This window comes from Halichoeres trimaculatus, unplaced genomic scaffold, assembly GCF_033239565.1.
Source record: "Halichoeres trimaculatus isolate MK-OKI-2021-1 unplaced genomic scaffold, fHalTri1.1 fHalTri1_scaffold_6, whole genome shotgun sequence".
NCBI classification, from domain to species: Eukaryota; Metazoa; Chordata; class Actinopteri; order Labriformes; family Labridae; genus Halichoeres; species Halichoeres trimaculatus.
Window position 1 is genome coordinate 16,201,300 of NW_027437184.1, and position 19,718 is coordinate 16,221,017.

General features: G+C 40.2%; 1 protein-coding gene across 2 annotated transcripts; it reads left to right on the forward strand.

Moving 5' to 3' along the window:
- The first annotated feature begins 2,019 nt into the window (after window positions 1-2,019).
- On the forward strand, window positions 2,020-17,060 carry abcg4a (ATP-binding cassette, sub-family G (WHITE), member 4a). Of its 2 annotated transcripts, none has more exons than XM_074672570.1 (15): window positions 2,020-2,917; window positions 4,703-4,940; window positions 10,059-10,176; window positions 10,291-10,423; window positions 10,515-10,565; window positions 11,035-11,180; window positions 11,292-11,415; window positions 11,630-11,744; window positions 11,828-11,967; window positions 13,081-13,179; window positions 13,325-13,493; window positions 13,585-13,685; window positions 13,767-13,925; window positions 15,249-15,367; window positions 15,478-17,060. In XM_074672570.1, the coding sequence occupies exons 1-15, from the start codon at window positions 2,816-2,818 to the stop codon at window positions 15,701-15,703; spliced, it is 2,040 nt and encodes a 679-aa protein (XP_074528671.1). In that variant the 5' UTR covers window positions 2,020-2,815; the 3' UTR covers window positions 15,704-17,060. The 2 variants fall into 2 exon arrangements, with proteins under 2 accessions (XP_074528671.1, XP_074528672.1); XM_074672571.1 differs by having other exon boundaries at window positions 2,025-3,111.
- Window positions 17,061-19,718: the final 2,658 nt, after the last annotated feature.

Sequence of the window (19,718 nt, forward strand, 5' to 3'; positions counted from 1 at the left end):
TCAAAATCTGATGAATAAAACTCACCCTGCTAGTAACTTACATTAAATTTGTGGCCTTACTCCTGAGAGCCACTAGATGATGCTGTTAATTCTCAGAAATCAGGGCTCTGTGCATGACCAGCCTTAAGTGAGGATTAGTGGTATGCATGAGCCAGGTTAACGGCCCAAGGGAGCGTGAGATTTAACGGAGGTATATGTGTTTCTTTGTTTGATGTATGAAGCAGCCAATCCCTGTTAAAGAGGACGTGCATGACACTAAATCTAACATTTCTTGTTTGTTTTCAGTACAAACAAATTCTAAAACACTCTGTCTTAAAGCTCCTCACTCTCTCCAATAGCCAAACTGACTAAACACTTTTGCACTGCTTGCATACGAGCTGCAAAAATCTCACCAAAAATATTGAATACACAGCGTGAGTCATCACAACGATAAAAATTAAGAATAATTTCACACGGGGACATCTGGCAGTAAGTGAAAGAACAGTCAATTCTCCTGCTTCATTACAGCTCATTAAGTCTTCGTCTTATCTGCTGCCCTGAACTCCGGAGAGGAAACTCACCCACAAGCTGCCTGCTGTACTCTCCTGAGCTCTCTGACAGGATCTCCCAGTACGTCTGCTCACGCACACTTCCTGAGACTCCATTCACTCTCTGCAGAAACAAGCTGTTTCCTTTTGCTGTAATCCTAAAAAAAACACAAACTATGAAGCACAAACAGAAATCCTCTGTCCTGCTTTACATGTTTAAAACAGAAAGACACCTTCATAAAAATGGGGGATTAAGTGCAGAGGTGTTAGAGGAGATGCCATGGGAGGCCTAACTTGCAGGCCTGCTGTGTTTCCTGTTCACTCAGAGCTCTCAGCTGGACAGCTCTTTCTGACACAGAGCCAGAATAACACCTCTGTTGCTCTCTACAGACAACAGGAAAAGTTGCTGCACCTGTGTGTATCATGTTGGAATCTGCCATAGAGACTTCATACGTCATCCAGACACAAAAAGTAATTTATTTCATGTTTATTTTGTCCGAAATTTAACTTTTTGTGTAAGTAACAAGTATGAGTCAGAATGAAAATGTAAATGAGATTAGAAGAGCTGCTTAAAGTTTCTGTCTGTGCAAAGTTTAGTGTATTTAACCCTCATTTGTGAGCAAGAGTCACTCCTCCAGCCTTTGCACATTTTTATATAAGTAATTACGTACTGAAACTAAAACCATAGAATCAGTCTAATCTCACACATATGACTCTATATTTTATGAAACATGACATATTGTTATCTCTAAAACAACTTCATGGTCATCGGTCTATCGATTATCTTCCCCTTTGTCTTCCAGGAGGCATAAGTAAGACTGGTTGTTTATTGTTACATAATAAAAATGCAAACTTTTATTCCACCGAGAATAAGAGGAAACTTAATATCTCTTTTCTCAAGGCAAATATCAAACCATGCAACTGAGAGTAGAGCTCTGCAGCAGAATAGATTGAAGAAAAGTGTTGTTTCTGTGGCAGCCTTATTAATAAAACCTGGAAATGGCTTTGCAGCACATTCACTGGAAAACAATGCATTTTTAATTTGGATGCAGACTTGTTTGCCTTGGACCAAGGCTGGACAGAAGACCCATGTGCCTTGAACTGAAGTTTTTCTGATTTATAGCTTTGCATTCAACGTGATGACTGAATTTACAGAGGAAAGTAATTGATAGACTGAATGATGTGCTGAATTAATGCTCATGCTGCGACACGAGAGTTCCTTTTAATTTGGTCTGATTAAGAGGCAGGTGTGATTGGCTAAAAATGGTCTCAGTTTCCTCTCAGGGGTGATGTAAGGCATGTAGGGCCCGTTTGAACGCGAGTAACCCCGGCTGTTTTACCGAAAATAACCCGGGCACTGCAGCATCAGCACCAGGCAGGCAGCTGCGCAGGTGCGGGCTTTAAAGAGACAGAGGGGCCGAAAATCTCACCAAAACCTCTTCATGTTTGTACCTACTGGAACAGCGATGGAGCCCACATCCATCATCTGTGTTAGTATGGAGTGGCAATATGAGACATAAAAAGGCACCTTACGCACAGAGGAGCTTTCAGCATTGTTCTACCATTCTCCAGAGACAACAGCCAAAAGTCGTCCGGGGATAGGAAATGGAATACTTTAAGGGTTTAAATTGGCCTCTAAGACGCTAATTTAATGAAAAGGCTTAGCCGGTCAATGTGGTTGTAATAGATTTAATTAAGTATGATGTAATTCAAACTTAAGAGATCAAGCTATAAATCACAGCCATATCATTAAAATCTCTTCACAAAGATTTAAAATGTGTTTATGGTAAACTGATGCCCAAACTGCCTTTGTAAAATATTTGTTTTCTTTTTCTTCCTCTTGGACTGTACTCATTCCCAAAACATGAGGACAGGATTAGGATTAGGAGGAAGCGATCAGAGCCAAAACACTATTTTTTTCTCCTCCAGTTGCATCCTGTCAGCAACGCCCTGCATCCCAGACCGGCGTGCGTACCACACAGACGCACCAACCGGTAACAAGAGGATCACGGCGGCTGCTACACCGAGCTGCTGCTGTTGAAGTATCTGCAGCACCGTTCGCCTGTTTTTATTCCATCCAGATGTGCTCAGACACTGACGACTGTCATTGCTGCTGAGGATGTGTATCCAGGCTGTGCGAGCTCGAGGCGGATGGATGAAATGACGGAAACAACCGTACCGAGGAAAAAAGAAACCATGACAGGCATCCTGATCTCCTGACGATTCCCAGGGATGCAGTCATAGTTTGAGGCCGGACATGATTTTAATCTGTGGAGTTGCTGTAGTGGATGCGGGACGATGTGCGCCGCACCCCGAGACATATTGACACAGAGAACACAGCTCGGTCCCTGAATGCATCTCAGCGGATTTTTCCTGGACTGTGGCGCACAGTGAGCATCTATTTGTTTTTGTTGTTGTTTTTTTTTTTCTTTCTGGGCAGGTCGGGACTGTTGGTGGGACCTTCTGATGTGGAGGAAGTGTGTCGTTTTACCCGGAGGCATCATTTGAGCACTGTTGCTCTGATTGACTGGAGGAGAAACCAGGGCCCAGCTGCTCACCTGGTCATCTAAACACAAAATTAAAAGTATGTGCTATGGGCGCGTGTGTGTGTGGGAGTGCAATGCAACATACTCTAGGACTGACTGTATATGCACACATCAGGCTCATTTATGACTCATCCACCATGTGAAAGAAGTCACTTCTCCACACTCACCTGCCATTTCCAGCCAGAGATGTGTCTCATGTCATCTCTCCATCAGTTTGGCGTTAACAGGTGCTTTTGAATGAGCAGGGACCAACCTCATCCTGGCTCAGAGTCACTGCAGAGCACAGAATCACTACAAAACTTTCAAAGAAATTTAATAACTATATTTCACCCCTGTGGCAGACTTTAACTACATCTGTGTGCATGCTCACGTGTCCTGGCTTTTGGGCCACACATGACAGAACATGGAGGCCCTCATCTGACTAAGAGGCCATTAAAGCCTGCCAGTGTTTTTTTTTACAGAGCTTATATGCAGGCTGGTAATGGAAATTCACTAATGGTGGAACGGTCAATAGAAGTCACGGTCAGTTTTCTTCACTGCTCCTCTTCACATAAAGATATTTTATGACACATAAAGCACAGAAGAGGATGGACACAGGGAAGTAGTCTGAGAGTACTTCAGGTGTGCATGTGGATGTTGATATCCTGAGGTTTGGTGTGCAGAGATGCAAACTGACATTCTGTCTGTTGTTTACTTGTTGCATTCTCTTAAAAAGTTTTATAGCAGTCTTAAAGATAATTTTTGGGTAGAAGCAGATATAATCAGATTTTTTAGGCCTTTGTGTACTTAAAAACTGTTTTCTAAAAGGTTTTTGTATTCTGCATGTAATCAGGTTACCTCGTCTGAAAAGGTAGTGCTATCGGGACATAATCAGATGGTTTATTTATTAGTGCTGTTTTTTTGTTACATTATTATCAGTAACACTCCTATATATCAGTATTTCACAGATTAATAACAGCCCAGTATTTACAGCTAGACTTTAATCTGAAGCAAGCCACTTGTTTAAATTTAGGAAACTCATTTAAATTATGCGCATAATACCATTAATTAATTTCATTACATAGTGGACATTATTTTGTTTAAATGCTATTGGCTGCAGCCTCATGAATAAAACTGAAACATAACTCTAAAGATATCTTGACATCTTCAGTATGCTGCTATTATGTGGGGAAATAATGTGTTTTCAAATTGCTGCAAAGCTGATGGATCAGCAGACTCAACGCTAGCTTTGACAAACACTTATGTTTAGAAGGAAATGCTTGTGGATCAGCAGTATGAGCCGGCTGCAGGGCTGAAACCAGATCCCGACTCCTCACACTCAAAATGTCATTCCTCTTAAGCAGCCGCTCCATGAGATAAACTGTAATCAGATCCTGGCAGCACCTTGTTTTAAGATGATGTCTGCAGGCATTCAAAAATCATTGCTGCAGCTGCACCTATGTGTCCAAATATGCTGAGGAAACATACTACATACAGGAGGCCTTTCAGTAAGTTGGATATCTAGAAAACAAAGGGATATAGTATAAAAGTTAAGATTGGCAATTGTTCATATTTTTCCAAATAAAAGTATATCTGTAGGTGGGTTTCAGTTTACAGTCATTCAACATGCATTTGTGTCCTCCTTCGCAGCTTTTCAGCATGGCTGAGAGGACCCTGGAGCCAGGCTCGGTCAGCATCCCCATGGAGGAGACCAAACTCCCAGGCGGAGCTCCCCAGGAGGCGCCGCTGCTCACCCACCTGAAGAAAGTGGAGAACCACATCACAGAGGCCCAGCGCTTCTCCCACCTCCCGCGTCGTTCTGCTGTGGACCTGGAGTTCAATGAGCTCTCTTACACAATCAGGGAGGGGCCCTGGTGGAGAAGGAGAGGTACTGCATGCTTAGCTGATAATACTGTTGTAACCATGATGGATGAGCAAGCAAGCAAGCACCACCCATACCAATCAATATCAAGAGTGCAGAATATTACCAGCAAGGCATTTTGTGACATTTGAGAAAAATATTGTTTCTTCTGGCTCGCTCTGTTGTTGTCCGACACAAGTAGCACAGCCCCATCCTCACACACATACACATGAATGCAAACTTCCTCCATGTTGTAGCGGGCAGTGTGTCTGTAAGGCTTGCTGTGCTCAGCAGAGTTTAGACATAGTAAATAATTTACACCCCAGGTTGGCACACTGCTTTCCTCTATTCCACATTGTTGTCTGACACCAGGCGGTGGCAAGTCAGGATTGATCTGCGGATGAAATACAAACAGAAATCAAACTTACCAGATGTAACGATTATGATTCCTGAACAACTGTGCTTGGGAGTAAAAACTGTTAAGTCCTATAGAGGAATCCTCAATACATCCTTTACATAAAGAGTTCATACATGATGCATTGCAGGTCTTGTGTTATTCCCGTTCAGTGTAATACTGATATGCATTATAAAAGCCATGCAGAGTAGTGTGAAAATGTTAAAGCCTTCAGATTACTTGTGAAGTAAAATGGGAAGCAGCAAGGGAGCAGTGGTCATTACGCCGGCTTTTGTTTGTGTGTTGCTGATGTCGCATGTTTCCCCTTGTCAAATCAACCTGTGGTTTGTGCTTTTGTTTGCGTTGTCTCTTCAGGGCATCTGAGCCCATCAGACCAGTGATGTGTGAACAGGATGTGTTTCAGGTTTAACTAATTAAGCACACAGAAACAGATTCTTTCTACATTCTCATTTAGTGCACATATATCTTATTTTGCTGCCTCTACCACTCACATAAACAACAAGCCGCACCTTCCTTTAATATCAGTGAGTTGTCTGTGTTTGACCCATGCTGTAGTTTATTCTGAGGGGGTTGTCTGTGTGTGTATGTGTGCGTATGTGTGTGTGTGTTTGTGTCTCATTTAACAAGCCGAGCGCAGAACTGATTCTCTGCAGTGCCTGTCTGCCTGATCAAAGCTGTAGGAAACAGTTTTAATCAAAGTGAGGCTGTTGTTCTGTTTTTGCTTTTGTAGTCAGTGATCATATCTTTTTGGAAGACACACACCCTGTTTTGTTTTGTTTTTCTGCTGTTTTATATGCAGCTCCACCACTGGTAAAAAGACAAGAGGCTGGGAAAAAGATGATGTGCAGCATGATCCATGAGCTGAGGCCATTTGTATGATGTCACTTGTGATTTAAGGGCTTTCTGACTCATTTTCTAAAATGTCTGACAAACAGACAGTTAAGGAAGATGGAGTAAGTGCAGATTATAAAGAGCAAAAGTGTATCAGGGTCTAGATAGGTTAGTTGAAGTATGATCTACCCTCTGTTTGTATAAGTTGTTGTAGGTTTGCACAACCTACACGTGTAGTACATGAGGGAAGCCATTAATCCTGGTCGGGATGCTGTGACCTGATTTTAATGTGGAGGGTTTTCTCCTCCTGTTGAAGTACTCTCCAGGTGAAACTTGAGACCGGCTATCAAAGGGGAAACACAGGAAGACAGGAGGAGAGAGGAAGGGAGAGTAGGAAAATGTTGACATGCCTCAGGGTGGATTCAGCTTTGTGTTTTATATACTGCAAACTGCATCTCTGCAGATACATTGATGATCTGACTTTATAAGGAAGAAGAAGAGTGTGGTCTATGGACTGAGCCAAAGATATTTACTAGCACTGTGTTGAAGTACAAGTTTCAGGTACTTGCATTACACTAACTTTTTAAGTTTTAAGCACAGCTTAAATACTTAACACCAATAATATCATAAACCAAGTGCTTTGCAGACAACAGAACTCACATAAGACTAAGCACAAGATTCAAACAGTAAAAGAGCTTGTGGAGCTGAACACCACTTAAACCCAAAAATAAAAATGAAACACATATATGAAACAAATAAAAAATCATCCTATTCTTGTATGATCCCAACAGAAAAAATATTACCTAAACACCAAAAACTCAGGAAACTAAAGTGACCAAGGTATTGAGATGATTAGAGAAATAAAAAGGAAGGAAACAATAAAAAGAGGCTAAAAGCAGCAGGAAGTAATAAAGCAGTAAAAGAGGAGTAAACGCAATTAGGTGAAATAAAAGCCATAAAGAGTATTAGAAAAACTGATTGCTAAAGCAAAGATAGAAATATCAAATAAATTAAAACTAAATAATTAAAAGCTTAAAGGCAATAACAGGGGCTAAAGGACAAAAATAGAGATAAAGCAACATCTGCAGATAAAAGCAATAGAATTAATAAAGCAACCAAGACAAGTAAAACAATAAAGGAAGTAATTAGATATAAAGGGAAAAGGGAAATAGGATGGATAAAAAGTCAAATTATAATAAGCCTATTAATTGAAAGAGAAAAAATATAATCATGTCACAGTCTTAATTGAAACAATTTGATCAAATGTTGAAGCCCCAGTAGAAATCTTAAACTGCTAGATCCACCTTGACTACATATTACAAGCTGAATTCAGCTTATGCATGATTGCATATTAATCTAATTAAGCAATATTCAATATCATTACAGTCGTTAAAATTAATTTTCCTGTACTAAGCACCATCTCTTTAAATATTTAAGAGCACATTAGTGTTTGATATTTTTACTGAAGTAACGTTCACAAAGCAAGATGTTAACTTTTAAAAGAGAATCTCAATGAAGTTGTTTTGTTGGTATTTTGCTTTACCAAATGATGAGCTTCCTTTCCCGCTCCTTTTCAAAAGCACCATGATTAATACGTCAAGGAGACATTAACTTAAAATCATCAGTTTATTTGTTAGATGGGAATCCAGTTTCCAGCTCACAAATAAACTAAACAAGTAAATGTGAAAACATGCTACTAACTTAATATCATGGCTGCGGGGTGCCTCGGTGAATTCACTCAAGAGATACAGGCATTAGTTAGAGTCGAGGAGATGCATATGTCTTCAAAAGTTATACAAATGTGGGTGTGTAGACAATACCAGAATTCTGCGGCCTGTTTCTCATCTTCTCTTGAGGCCAGGAGCTCGAGGATTCATTAGCCACAGTTAGCATAGCCTTAGCCTAACGGTCCAGGGTTGAGTCGCATTACGGGTTAAAAGCACCAAGAAAAAACGTTTTGAGTTGCATATACGAAAAGTAAATATCTCATTTAACTTTTCTAAGTCAAAAAGTGATGTAGAAGTTATACTTTTCTGATGAAATTGGTTAATATTTAATTAACAGTGCGAGATTACAGCCTTAGCGTAAGGCCTAGAGAACGAATAGTTGAACAACATGAAACAACTCCACTAAGATTCGTCCTCTTTAAGAGGAGAATCGACACAAAAAAGTAAGGAAACTAAAAAATAATAACTGAGAAAATAAGGGACTTATTGTGAGTATGCCATAGAAAAAATATTACTAACGTGAGTCTACTCTAATTTGAGCCATGTAATGATCCAGCCTGAAGCACTGCAAGCAAGTTACTATCAACTCTTGCAAATTAATATCTGTGTGGTGTGATGAATGGAAACTTTTGTGGTGCACTTGGCTCCCATGAAAAATTGGGCACACAGATAGAGCCACTATTATGGGCAACCTACAGCAGAGGGTTCGATCATCAGTATGCACCCTGTGCCTGAGCAGGGCTGCTTCACTGACAGCAGGCTGCTCAGCTGTCTGAGTCAAGGCTTTCTGATGTAATGACAGTGTGAGGGAGGAGAAGGCCCTGCTATTAAGCTCATAGAGTGATGGTTTGAGGGGGCTGGAGGCTCTGGTGAGACCCTAATTACGCAGCTTGAGACATCCCTGCAGACAGTTAAGGAATGTGGGAGACAAGGGTGACAATGAGGCAGAGTTCTTATAGTTCATTCTAACTCCTCATATCTGAGAGCTTTCTGAGCGTGTCACTTTTAAATTTTCTTTTTTTCCTTTTTTTTTTTCGCTGCTTCCATTTTACTTCAAACACTGCAAAGGTTGAGAAATACATCAGGAAATAACCTGAGCTATCTTTATTTGCAGGCCACACCACAGTGATTACTGTTAAAACCACGGCATGAACATGATTCCTTTGTTTATTTGTTTGTTTGTTTTCTTTTGGAGTCGCTCATCTTAAATCTTTCTGTGTGCATGATTTTTGTCTTTGATTTCACACTTTGCTGTACCTGATACTTAGCTCTTCAAAAGTACTTTTTAGGTATTATTATTATTATTATTATTATTATTATTATTATTATTATTATTATTTACTGCCAGCTTAACTTTTTTAAAATCCAGACAACGATAACAGCCCCCACTTTTCTGTTTATCTTACTCCACATCTCCAGCGGTTCTAATGGTTTATTCATAAAAGGTGACTGTAGTCAGTGTAAACTGCAAATATAGATACATTTTCTATATTTGCTTCAGTATATTTGCTAAATTATTTACTTTCTCTGGGTTTCTGGTCTTCAGATAATTCCCTGACTTCCCATGCAGATGCTTGCTATCTACTAAACCATCCGTAACAATACTAAAGAAATCAGTGAACTGAGCACTAAGCATTTATTCAGTTCCAGCTGAAGAAACAGGCCTTCAGACTGAAACACATCCTTTGTTCTGCCTGATTCACTTTCTTATTGTCACTGCTTAAGGTTATAAAGATGTTGTTAAAGTGGCCATAACTGATCAAGCAGATGGACCATTACTGAAATGATGTGTGGCTAAAGCAAACAAAACATTTAGATTGTCAGGAGAATCCTTTGTTGCCATTATTGTCTAGTCACTCCCTGTCCTGCTGCAATATCTGTCTGTGTATTTTTTATTTTCCATTAAAAATTTCTTGAACACGGTTAAATTGCATGCCCCATTTACAGAGGCTACAACACAGGCAGCCCAGGCTCTGTTTCATCCTGCAGCTCTTTACTGACAGTCCTCTGCTTTATCCATTGTTCTATCTGCTTAAATGAAAGCATAAAAAGTCCCCAGAATAAAACTTGAAAAAATAGCTCTTGCGGAGAACATAGAGTGTGTGTACAATAATACAATTTCAGACCAACTTAAGTGCTATAAATAGTTTTGCCCTCTCTAATCTTTTTCAGGTTACAAAGCTCTTCTGAAGTGTCTGTCAGGGCGGTTTAACAGCAGAGAGCTGATTGGTATCATGGGACCTTCAGGAGCTGGGAAATCCACTCTGATGAATATTCTGGCCGGGTATAGGTAAGATCTGAATTTGCATAGCTGTCATTCTCTTAGGTCCCCACAAAAACGTGTACTTTTGATTTACATCAATGCTACAAAATTGCTGCAGCACTGTTTTGGCTGTGAAAACAGGGAAACGGGGATGAAGGGTCAGATTCTGGTGAACGGTCGACCAAGGGACCTGAGGACTTTCAGGAAGATGTCCTGCTACATCATGCAGGATGACATGCTGCTGCCACACCTTACAACCAGGGAGGCCATGATGGTGAGGTCATCTTCCAAATGAGGTCAGAACCACCCCGGCTCATCATGAACTCATACTCATCAATAACAATGTGCTTCTGTCTGTCTTTTAGGTTTCTGCCAATCTGAAACTGAATGAGAGCATGCAGGTCAAAAAGGAGCTTGTAAGTTGAATAGTATTGCTCAGTGTTATTGTCATATGTTTTTTTTAATCCTTACAGTGATACATGTGTTTTTTGTAATAACTGAATATTTTGGCACCCAGTCCAAAAATAAAGTAGTCTTCAGTTAAAAGGATGTGAAGCTGCATTTTCATATGGGAGAACTCTATGGCATTATATTTGCAGAAATCAACAAAAAAAAAAAAAATCTTTGAAATAAGACTGAGGACTATCTCAGATATGTGCATCCAGGAAGAAACTTGCCAAACAAAGCACAAAATATTTGGACTTTTGACCATCCCTCTGTCTATCGTTTTTTTTTAATTTCTTTATTTTTATTTATTTATTTATTTTTATTCATGACAACGGTGCTCAGAAGTACTCATATTCAAAATTTTATTGATGCTCCCCAGTCCTTTTATCAGATCTGTGTGTCATGGTTTGCATACATTGGTCCCCGCTTGTGTTTAAGGTGGATGAGATTCTGACTGCACTGGGTCTCCAGGAATGTGCTCAGACACGCACTAGCTGTCTCTCTGGGGGTCAGTGTAAAAGACTTGCCATTGCCCAAGAGCTGGTCAACAATCCTCCTGTCATGTTCTTCGATGAACCAACAAGGTAGTATATATTAATTGCCTCAAGTATCAAATCAGTGCATCCAAGCATAAATTCAGATTAAACAAACATCTTTCTTTTTTTATTTCTGTCCCTTCATGCGTCCCATCCAAGTGGTCTGGACAGTGCATCTTGCTTCCAGGTTGTCTCCCTCATGAAGTCTCTGGCTCAGGGCGGACGGACAATCATCTGCACCATCCATCAGCCCAGTGCCAAGCTCTTTGAGATGTTTGATAAGGTAATTTGAGGGCTTATAGTGCTAGACATGTTTAGCCTTCCATTAGCTGCTGCTCAGACCAGACTACAGGTTAGCATGATTCATTTTATCCAGTGGATGAGCAGTGGTGCATTCGATACTAGAGGCCTGTTGTTTTGTCAGATACTCATTTATTATTCAGAGACAGTGTGTTGGAAACTATGTTGATTACTGTGTTCCTGCTTTCCTCCCCCAGCTCTACATCCTCAGTCAGGGTCAGTGCATATACAAGGGCACAGTCCCTTACCTCATCCCATATCTGAAGAACCTGGGCCTCCACTGCCCCACGTATCACAATCCTGCTGACTTCAGTAAGTCAAGAAGCTCTTAAAGTACAACTAAACTCTTTATGTCTCTGAGTTTGTGTTCTTATTAGCTTGTCCTCTTTCTCTAGTCATCGAGGTTGCATCAGGAGAGTATGGGGATCTAAATCCAGTCCTGTTCGAGGCGGTCCAGGGTGGTTTGTGCTCTGAGGGGGGCAAGAAGAACTCCAGAGACAAAAGTGACTCCTCCTGTCCCTCACAATGTCACAGTGTGAGTGATAACAACACCAACTACTGACCAAATCACACCGTAATACTAACACCATCATGGAAAAAGGCAGACCCTTTGACTGTGATAAATTGAAAATGCCTTCACATGTCAAGGCAAATTACTACTAATCAATAACAGGAAATTGCTTCTGGTTTCACCAGTTTCCTTGAGAATGTTGAATCATTTTAGGTTTAAAAAGCTTAAGCGCTGTATTAATGATACATGCACTCTTTCCTGAATAGAGTGGAACAAAATAGTGTCTGGTTCGTCCATTTTGACCAAAGGTACTCTGATAACTCAATTAAAGAATTTCAAATAAGATTTCATGGACAATAAACTTTAACAACCCAGCAAATTGTGTTCCATAAAAGCAAAATACCCCGGGACCTGTCAGTTAAACCACTCATTTCCCTCCAAAAGCTCCTCTGTATTCTCTGCTCACTTGATCCGTCTCCCCAGCCCGTCTCAGCTTCCTCTCACTTCCTCTTTTTCAGCCTTGTGAGTAGTTTTTTTTAGTAAGAGCATCAGCTAAATGCTAACACTGTAAATCTAAACCACCAAAAGCTCTTTCCAGCTTGTCTCTTACACCGTGCAGGTTTGCTCTTCCTCTCCTCTAAACACTATCAGTTTATTGATTTCATCTGTTGTCCTTTTGCTCTCCTTTCTTTTTATTGATTTCATCTGTTGCCCTTTTGCTCTTCTTTCTTTTTTGTAGGCACTAACTTTTACGTGGAAAAACTGTACATTGTGGAGATTTATCTTCTATAGTGTGTGATTATATCTTTGTTTTCTGGCATTTGCCTCAATTTTTTTTTTTCTTTTAAAATCCTTGCTATTATTTGTTGTTATTTTTCTGTTACTATGAGTTTGGCCCAAATGGGGGATTAAATTTGCTTGGAAAAAACTGTATGTGACTCCACTGACAACTCACTTTTGTTGTTACCAGTGAATCGGTATTCAGAGCAAGAAAATACCCAAATAATGCATTTTTGACATGGTAATAAAAAGAATCCAGTAGATGAAAGGTGTTGTTTTGCCTTTGCTGCCAAGTATTGTCTTTTGTCTGTGTGTATCACATCACCAACTCCTTGCTCTTTTTGGGTTTCTCTACAGGACACAGGAACCCTGGAGAAACACAGCTTTGCCACCAGTACATTCACACAGTTCTGCATCCTCTTCAAGAGAACCTTCATCACAATATGCAGAGACACGGTAACATGATTATTCTGCCCAGTTTTCCAGTTCAAACTTAGATTTTCAAAAGTAAAATATTTTCCAAAATCCTGTGTAACTGGACTTAAAGTATCCCTGGAGGGATTCTGAGTAATATAGCTGTTTGTCTCTGGGTGTTTTTCAGGTGCTGACCCACCTCAGGGTGATGTCCCATCTGTGTATTGGAGTTCTGATTGGCTTACTTTATCTCAAAATTGGAAACGATGCCAGCAAAGTCTTCAACAACACTGGCTTCCTCTTTTTCTCCATGTTGTTCCTCATGTTTGCAGCCCTGATGCCCACCGTCCTAACCTGTGAGTATATCCAGAGATAAGAAACATTGATTTGATGTGTTGTTTACCTGGTTAAAGGGAAAAGTGTTTTAATAAGTCTGTCATTCCACAGTTCCTCTGGAGATGTCTGTGTTTATAAGAGAACATCTCAACTACTGGTACAGCCTGAAAGCCTACTACCTGGCAAAAACCATGGCTGATGTGCCGTTTCAGGTAATGTTTGAGAGACTGAGTCAACATTGGGTTGGATATACAGTAGATACAGTGTGTTTCACGGTGAGATCTCTTCTACAGGTGATCTGTCCGATAATGTATTGTAGTATTGTGTACTGGATGACTGAGCAACCTCCAGAAGCGGGTCGCTACCTGCTCTTTATGGCACTGTCGACATCCACAGCCCTGGTGGCCCAGTCCCTAGGCCTGCTTATTGGAGCAGCATCCACATCCCTGCAGGTGGGCACACCAACATACCTTACTGTCCTCTTTGTCTTTGAGTTAGTTTTTCTTTTCTTTGTATTACTCTGCAAAACCGAAATCTAAGCAAGAGTTTGTCTTACTCTTAGAAAAATAATTGTCTCAGTGGAATGAATATGAGCCACATTCACCTGACAAGTCCAGAAAATGTCTTATTACACCATTTGTTTTGAGTAAAAGAAAGATCTTCCAATGGGGTAAGAGAAATTGACTGGTTTAGTTTCTTGTATTAAAGGTCCCATATTATGCTCCTTTTCTGCAGTTTAATATGGATCATTGATGTTTTCATGAAATGGTAGTAACATGTTTTGGTCCAAAAAGCCAACAAATCAAGCAGAGTAGCATTGTTTCCAGGCACTCATAGCCCCTCTGTTCAGAATGGTCTGATTTAGTGGGCGTGACCTTCATATGTAAATGAGCCACCGCTGATACCGCCCCGCTCTTCCACGTCACTGAGAGCGGCGCCACGAGCTCCGAGTGCACAATGTTGAGAAAACAGTGAAGCTTGTTTACCGTAACATTACAGGCTGAAACAACAGGCTAACCGCAGCTAAAGTTAGCATCCTGAAGCTAACACAGAGACAGGAGGACACTGAGGAAAAGCTCTTACATCTGCTCCACAACACACAGCATTTAAAATACTCACATTTCCAGGGTTCAAGGTTTGTTGGCTGATGGTTGGTAATGTGCCTGGATTCAGGAACAGTCTATTCACTAGCCCTCTGATGTACTATCCAAAGTTGGAAAAGCAGTTGGTCGTGAAGTGACTAGCACACACATGCACAGTTTTACTGAGTGTAGCTGGCACATTTCCTTGATAAATGAACTCTAGCCACTTAGGCTTGTCTTCTTCCGAGATTCTCTCCAGATGCGGGGAGAGGAGTGGGCGGGGAGGGGGGTTCAGGGGTATCTGCTCCAGTGGACCAGTAAGGTCAGACTTGCTCCTGATTCGTCAAAAAAGGGACTTGCTGACATTGGCAAACCCCGGAAATTCCAAACAGCTCGTTTTCGGTCAGGATTGTACATTCACAAGCGCTACTAAATACAGGTTTTGTCATTAAATATCACATTTTGTGGGCTGGGGGGAAAAGCCAAAGACTCACAAATTCCACTAAAAGACTTAATAAACTGTTTTTTGCATAATATGGGACCTTTAAGACATTTTTCTTATTTCAAGAAACTTGAACTCGGAACTTGACTGTGTGAAATAAACGAAGAATTTCTCAGACTGTGCTGTATCACTTTTAACAGTTTTGTTTTTTCAATCTTTCCACTGTTTAATTCTTATCATTTATTCCGCAGGTTGCAACCTTTGTGGGACCAGTAACAGCCATACCTGTGCTCCTTTTCTCTGGATTCTTTGTCAATTTTGACACCATCCCTAAATACCTACAGTGGAGCTCCTATGTTTCCTACGTCAGGTAAAGACTTTTGTTCATTAACTGTTAGTTATATGGTCAGGGATTCTCCCATTTGATGCTTTTTAATGAGCTAGGTTTGGTGAGATTTCATCAAAGATGTCCACTTTCAGGTACGGCTTTGAGGGGGTAATACTTTCCATCTATGGGATGAACCGGTCAGAGCTCGAGTGCCCAGGTCTGGTATGTAAGTTTCAGAAGCCAGAGGAGGTCCTGCAGCTGCTGGATGTGGAGGATGCAAAGCTCTACGTGGACTTCATGGTGTTGGGGGCTTTCTTTCTGATCCTCAGACTAGCTACTTACCTGGTTCTGCGTTACAAGGTCAAGTCAGAGCGTTAAGACATCCAGAAAAAAACCCTGATGGATCTGGACACGCCCACGTATCTCTGCAGTGTGAGAGCGAAGCAATCATATAGTCTCTTTCTCTATCTCATACACATTTACAAAGACAAACACAAACCCCGCACGAAAAGCAACGGAAGTTTTGCTGCAACATTAATCGAACTGTACAGTATGATATCACTGAAATGGTTTGTTATTCAAGCCAAACAAATGTCAAGACTGGATTGTCATTCTGTCCCCGCCCACTAATCAGGGGCCTCCCAGGTTACAGTATTTTTCAGAACACCATCACCCTCCAAAAATAGTGTGCATCTGCACCATGCATACACAGAATACACAACAAGGTAATAAACGCATGTTTCATCAGACTGAGAAGTTTGGATCTGAACTTGTTTGTCCAAGAAAGTGCCACATGAAAGCAACCATCCTGGTGCAGGACTGTGTGATATCTCAAGGCTTCACAATACAGTTCTTAAAAGGCAAGACTCCAACCTGGATATCCTCTTTTTTTTCCACCGAGAAAAGCAGAAACTTTCAGTGCCAGAAAGCCTTTCTCACCCCCCTGTAGGATCATACCATCAGGTATCCTTTTTGAGACCCGAACATGATGGCTCCTTCACAGAAAGTGACCAAAATGAACTGCCAGGGAGGAACTTTCCACAATTCCCATCTCCAGTGGATTATTTTTCAGCCCTCCTACAGATGGATAGTGTTTGTAAAAGGGTCAACTCAAGCAGAGTGTCTTGTACAGAGACTGATGTGAGTTCACCCTGTGAACAGGTCAAGGTTTCTTCAGTTGTTTTTACCAAAACTTAGAAAACATTTGGTCAATATGAAGCATAATGTGAAAGCAAGCATGGCTGCGGTCTCCAGCCTGCTGCAGAGAGCTGTCCTAAACATGCAGGTCACCAAGAGTAGGGTGTTTTAGGTGAAGTGCAATAGCCTATTCTATGGTTTAAAAAGTGTTTGAACTGCTTGTTTCCACTCTCTATCTGCCTCATCTCTGAGCTGCAAAAAGAAGTATCCCTTTTTTCCCCCTCTCCTCCTCTTTCTCTCTGCTTTGCTGATGTCTGACAGATATGTGTTGTCCAAAACAATGCTAGATACTTGAAACGCAGGCTGGGCAGTTTTTGTGCCTCTGATTTAGAGAATGATTTCAGTTTCCTCTGCTTCATTGTTTGCACAGACAGGACACCTTATTGCAATGTACATCCTTTATACACACACACACACACACACACCTACACACACACCTACACCTACACACACACACACACACACATACACATACACACACACACACACACACACACACACACACACACACACACACACACACACACACACACACACATTTCCCCTGACAATGTTAAGAAGAGCCTCTCTTTGTCACAGGGCAATGCAAATATTTTCAAATAGACTTGCTATGAAATATTTCTTACTCAAACTATGCTACTTAGTAATCCTTATTATAATGCATAAAATGATGTGAGTATATAATCAATGATTGTACAGTGAATATGTCATGCTGTAAACAAATGTACATTTGCACTTTTCAATGTATGTTTATTCTTTTTTTATTTATTTGTATTTAATTTTATTTTTATATATATATATGTGATGAGCGCTGCTTGAAAGTATAACAGGAAAACAGCAACTGAATGTTGCATGTTCACTTTAGGAATGAAACTGCTGAAATATTAAATGTCAGAGTAAAGCATTACGATTTTGTTTCCTCATGCAAATCTATGTACCCTGCCATGTTTGAGGAGATGGGAATCCTCTGCTTTCTGCTGAACATTTTTAGAACGCCTGGAACCAGTTGTGGCAGAGGTGTAGGTGAAAAAAAGGCACAATCAAGAGTGAGAAGGTTCAGAAAAGAATGCAAAAATGCTGCATGGGAAAAGGCACGACTGTAAGACTGTCAACCAGATGTGTTCAAGTGTAGCTATAGATATGGATCAGTCTAAATCGTAGAGCTGGTTGGTGTTCAGGTGGGGTCCTGGAAAAAGAAAAGGCTGCAGCTGTGGACGTTTCATGTCTTTCATTAATAGCAATAGTCCACATTGTGATGTTTAATCGTTATACCTCCCACTGCTGTGGCATTGGTCACTTTATATGTGTTATATATGAACAATTGATTTTTGTCCTTTTGTTTCTTACAATTTTAGTATGTGCAATAACCATCCAAAGGTACTCAGAATCTACAAGATCCATATCATGAGGAGAAAATGTGACTTTTTACATGTGTTTTTATCATCTTTTTTTTAGTTGTGTTTTTGTTGCCTCTATTTCTCTCAAACTGGCTCATTTGGTCAACATGTCAACCCTCTTTTAGGTTGTAATTAAAAGGACTAGAGGATTTTATTGGTAAAAATGTACTGTGGATAGGTCTAGAGGGTAAGCAAATGCACACCAATTTCAATGTGTAAAAGGGAAAAAAGTGTTTTATGAGCTACCATCAAAGAATATATATAAATATATGAACCTTCCCAGTTTACATCAAAAGCCATAAGCTGTAAAAATCAAGTAAACTTGCCTTTTTGTCTGAAATAAACAAATCAATAAATAAATGACCATAGCTCTACTGTAACAGAAGATACAGGCCCAACTCCAGAACAAAGCAGGGATAAAGAACGGTGCTCAAGTCATTTTCGTGTCTGAAAATGTCTTTGGCTGTGATATAGGGTTCTCTGTCACCAAAGAAGAAACAAATCATCATTTATCTAGAGCGAAATGTGAAAAATAACAGGTCCATTTTTCAGTGACAATTTGTTGTAAACTGACATATAAAGGTGCTTAGTGAACACTGTGTTCAAATTTAAAAATTTTCAATGTTCCTTAGATTTTCAGGGTACCTCAGTTTGTTTGTTTTCCCCTTCAAGTCCAAGAAGTTAGCACTGATTTGATTTTGCTCCAGTGATTATAGTAAACAATTGATCTTTAATCAAATGTAGATTATCATGTGTAGGTTTAATTGGAAGGTTCTGGAAGTAATCATGCTGAAAGCTAATGAGGTTGTGTTCAAATTAAGCAAGTTTTTTTAAAATCCTTTATTTTCTGATATAATTTCACCTGTTGATTATCAGCCAACCGACTTCAGTGCACTCTATCATGCATGTTCAACAATATTCAGGCAATCCCTACAGAGAGCTATTACTGTCTGATTGAAATTCAGCAATGAATATAAGACTAGATTATTTATGTCTGACATCACTTGTTTATCATTTACAGTTTCACTTTTGGTTTATAACTCAAAAATGCAAGTTCTGTATACTGAACGCTGTTCCAAGGATTATAATAAAGATCATTTATAACCTTTGCCTTTGCTCTGTGTTATTATTTCTCTGGTTTTTGGCCCCTTTGAGACTGTTTAATGATCTTGCAGCTCTCAGGCACCAGTTATGACTATCAACCTTGCAATGCAATGATGTAATTTTCCTCCAGCTCTACACCCTCCAAACATTGCTGTCTGTGAGTTAACCTTCAGGTAGAGAGAGGATATTCTAAGACCCAATTCAAAAGTAAGAGCCCTTGCATCAAGCCACTGTTGTTATGACAACACACCAGAATCTATGCAGCTTTTGTCAGGAAGCTTGCAGAAGGAAGAAAGAAAAGCAGCCCTAAATTACTAAAAAGGGTTGGTCCAAGAGATGAAAGCTGTAGGCTACTCTCTTACAAAACTCAACTACATTGCAGAACTACACCTGATAATAATACCGAAAACAGAGGTATTTTGCAAGGTAACTGGATGAAGCAAAGTAATTTAAAAAATGAGGCCAACAGTCAGTTTTAAGCTGGTTCTGAGTGAGGAGGTCGTTTTATAGATAACATTTTATCGATAAATATAAGAGACAATTTATTTAACGCAACTCAACTGAAAACTTGACCAGGAAAAACAACCCAGTCTCACAGCAGGCCGCATGTCACCGGAAACTTCCCCCAGAAAATCGCACGTTGGAAAACACATTTGGGTGTTTCTAGTAAAGAAATTAAAGTAATTAGACATTTT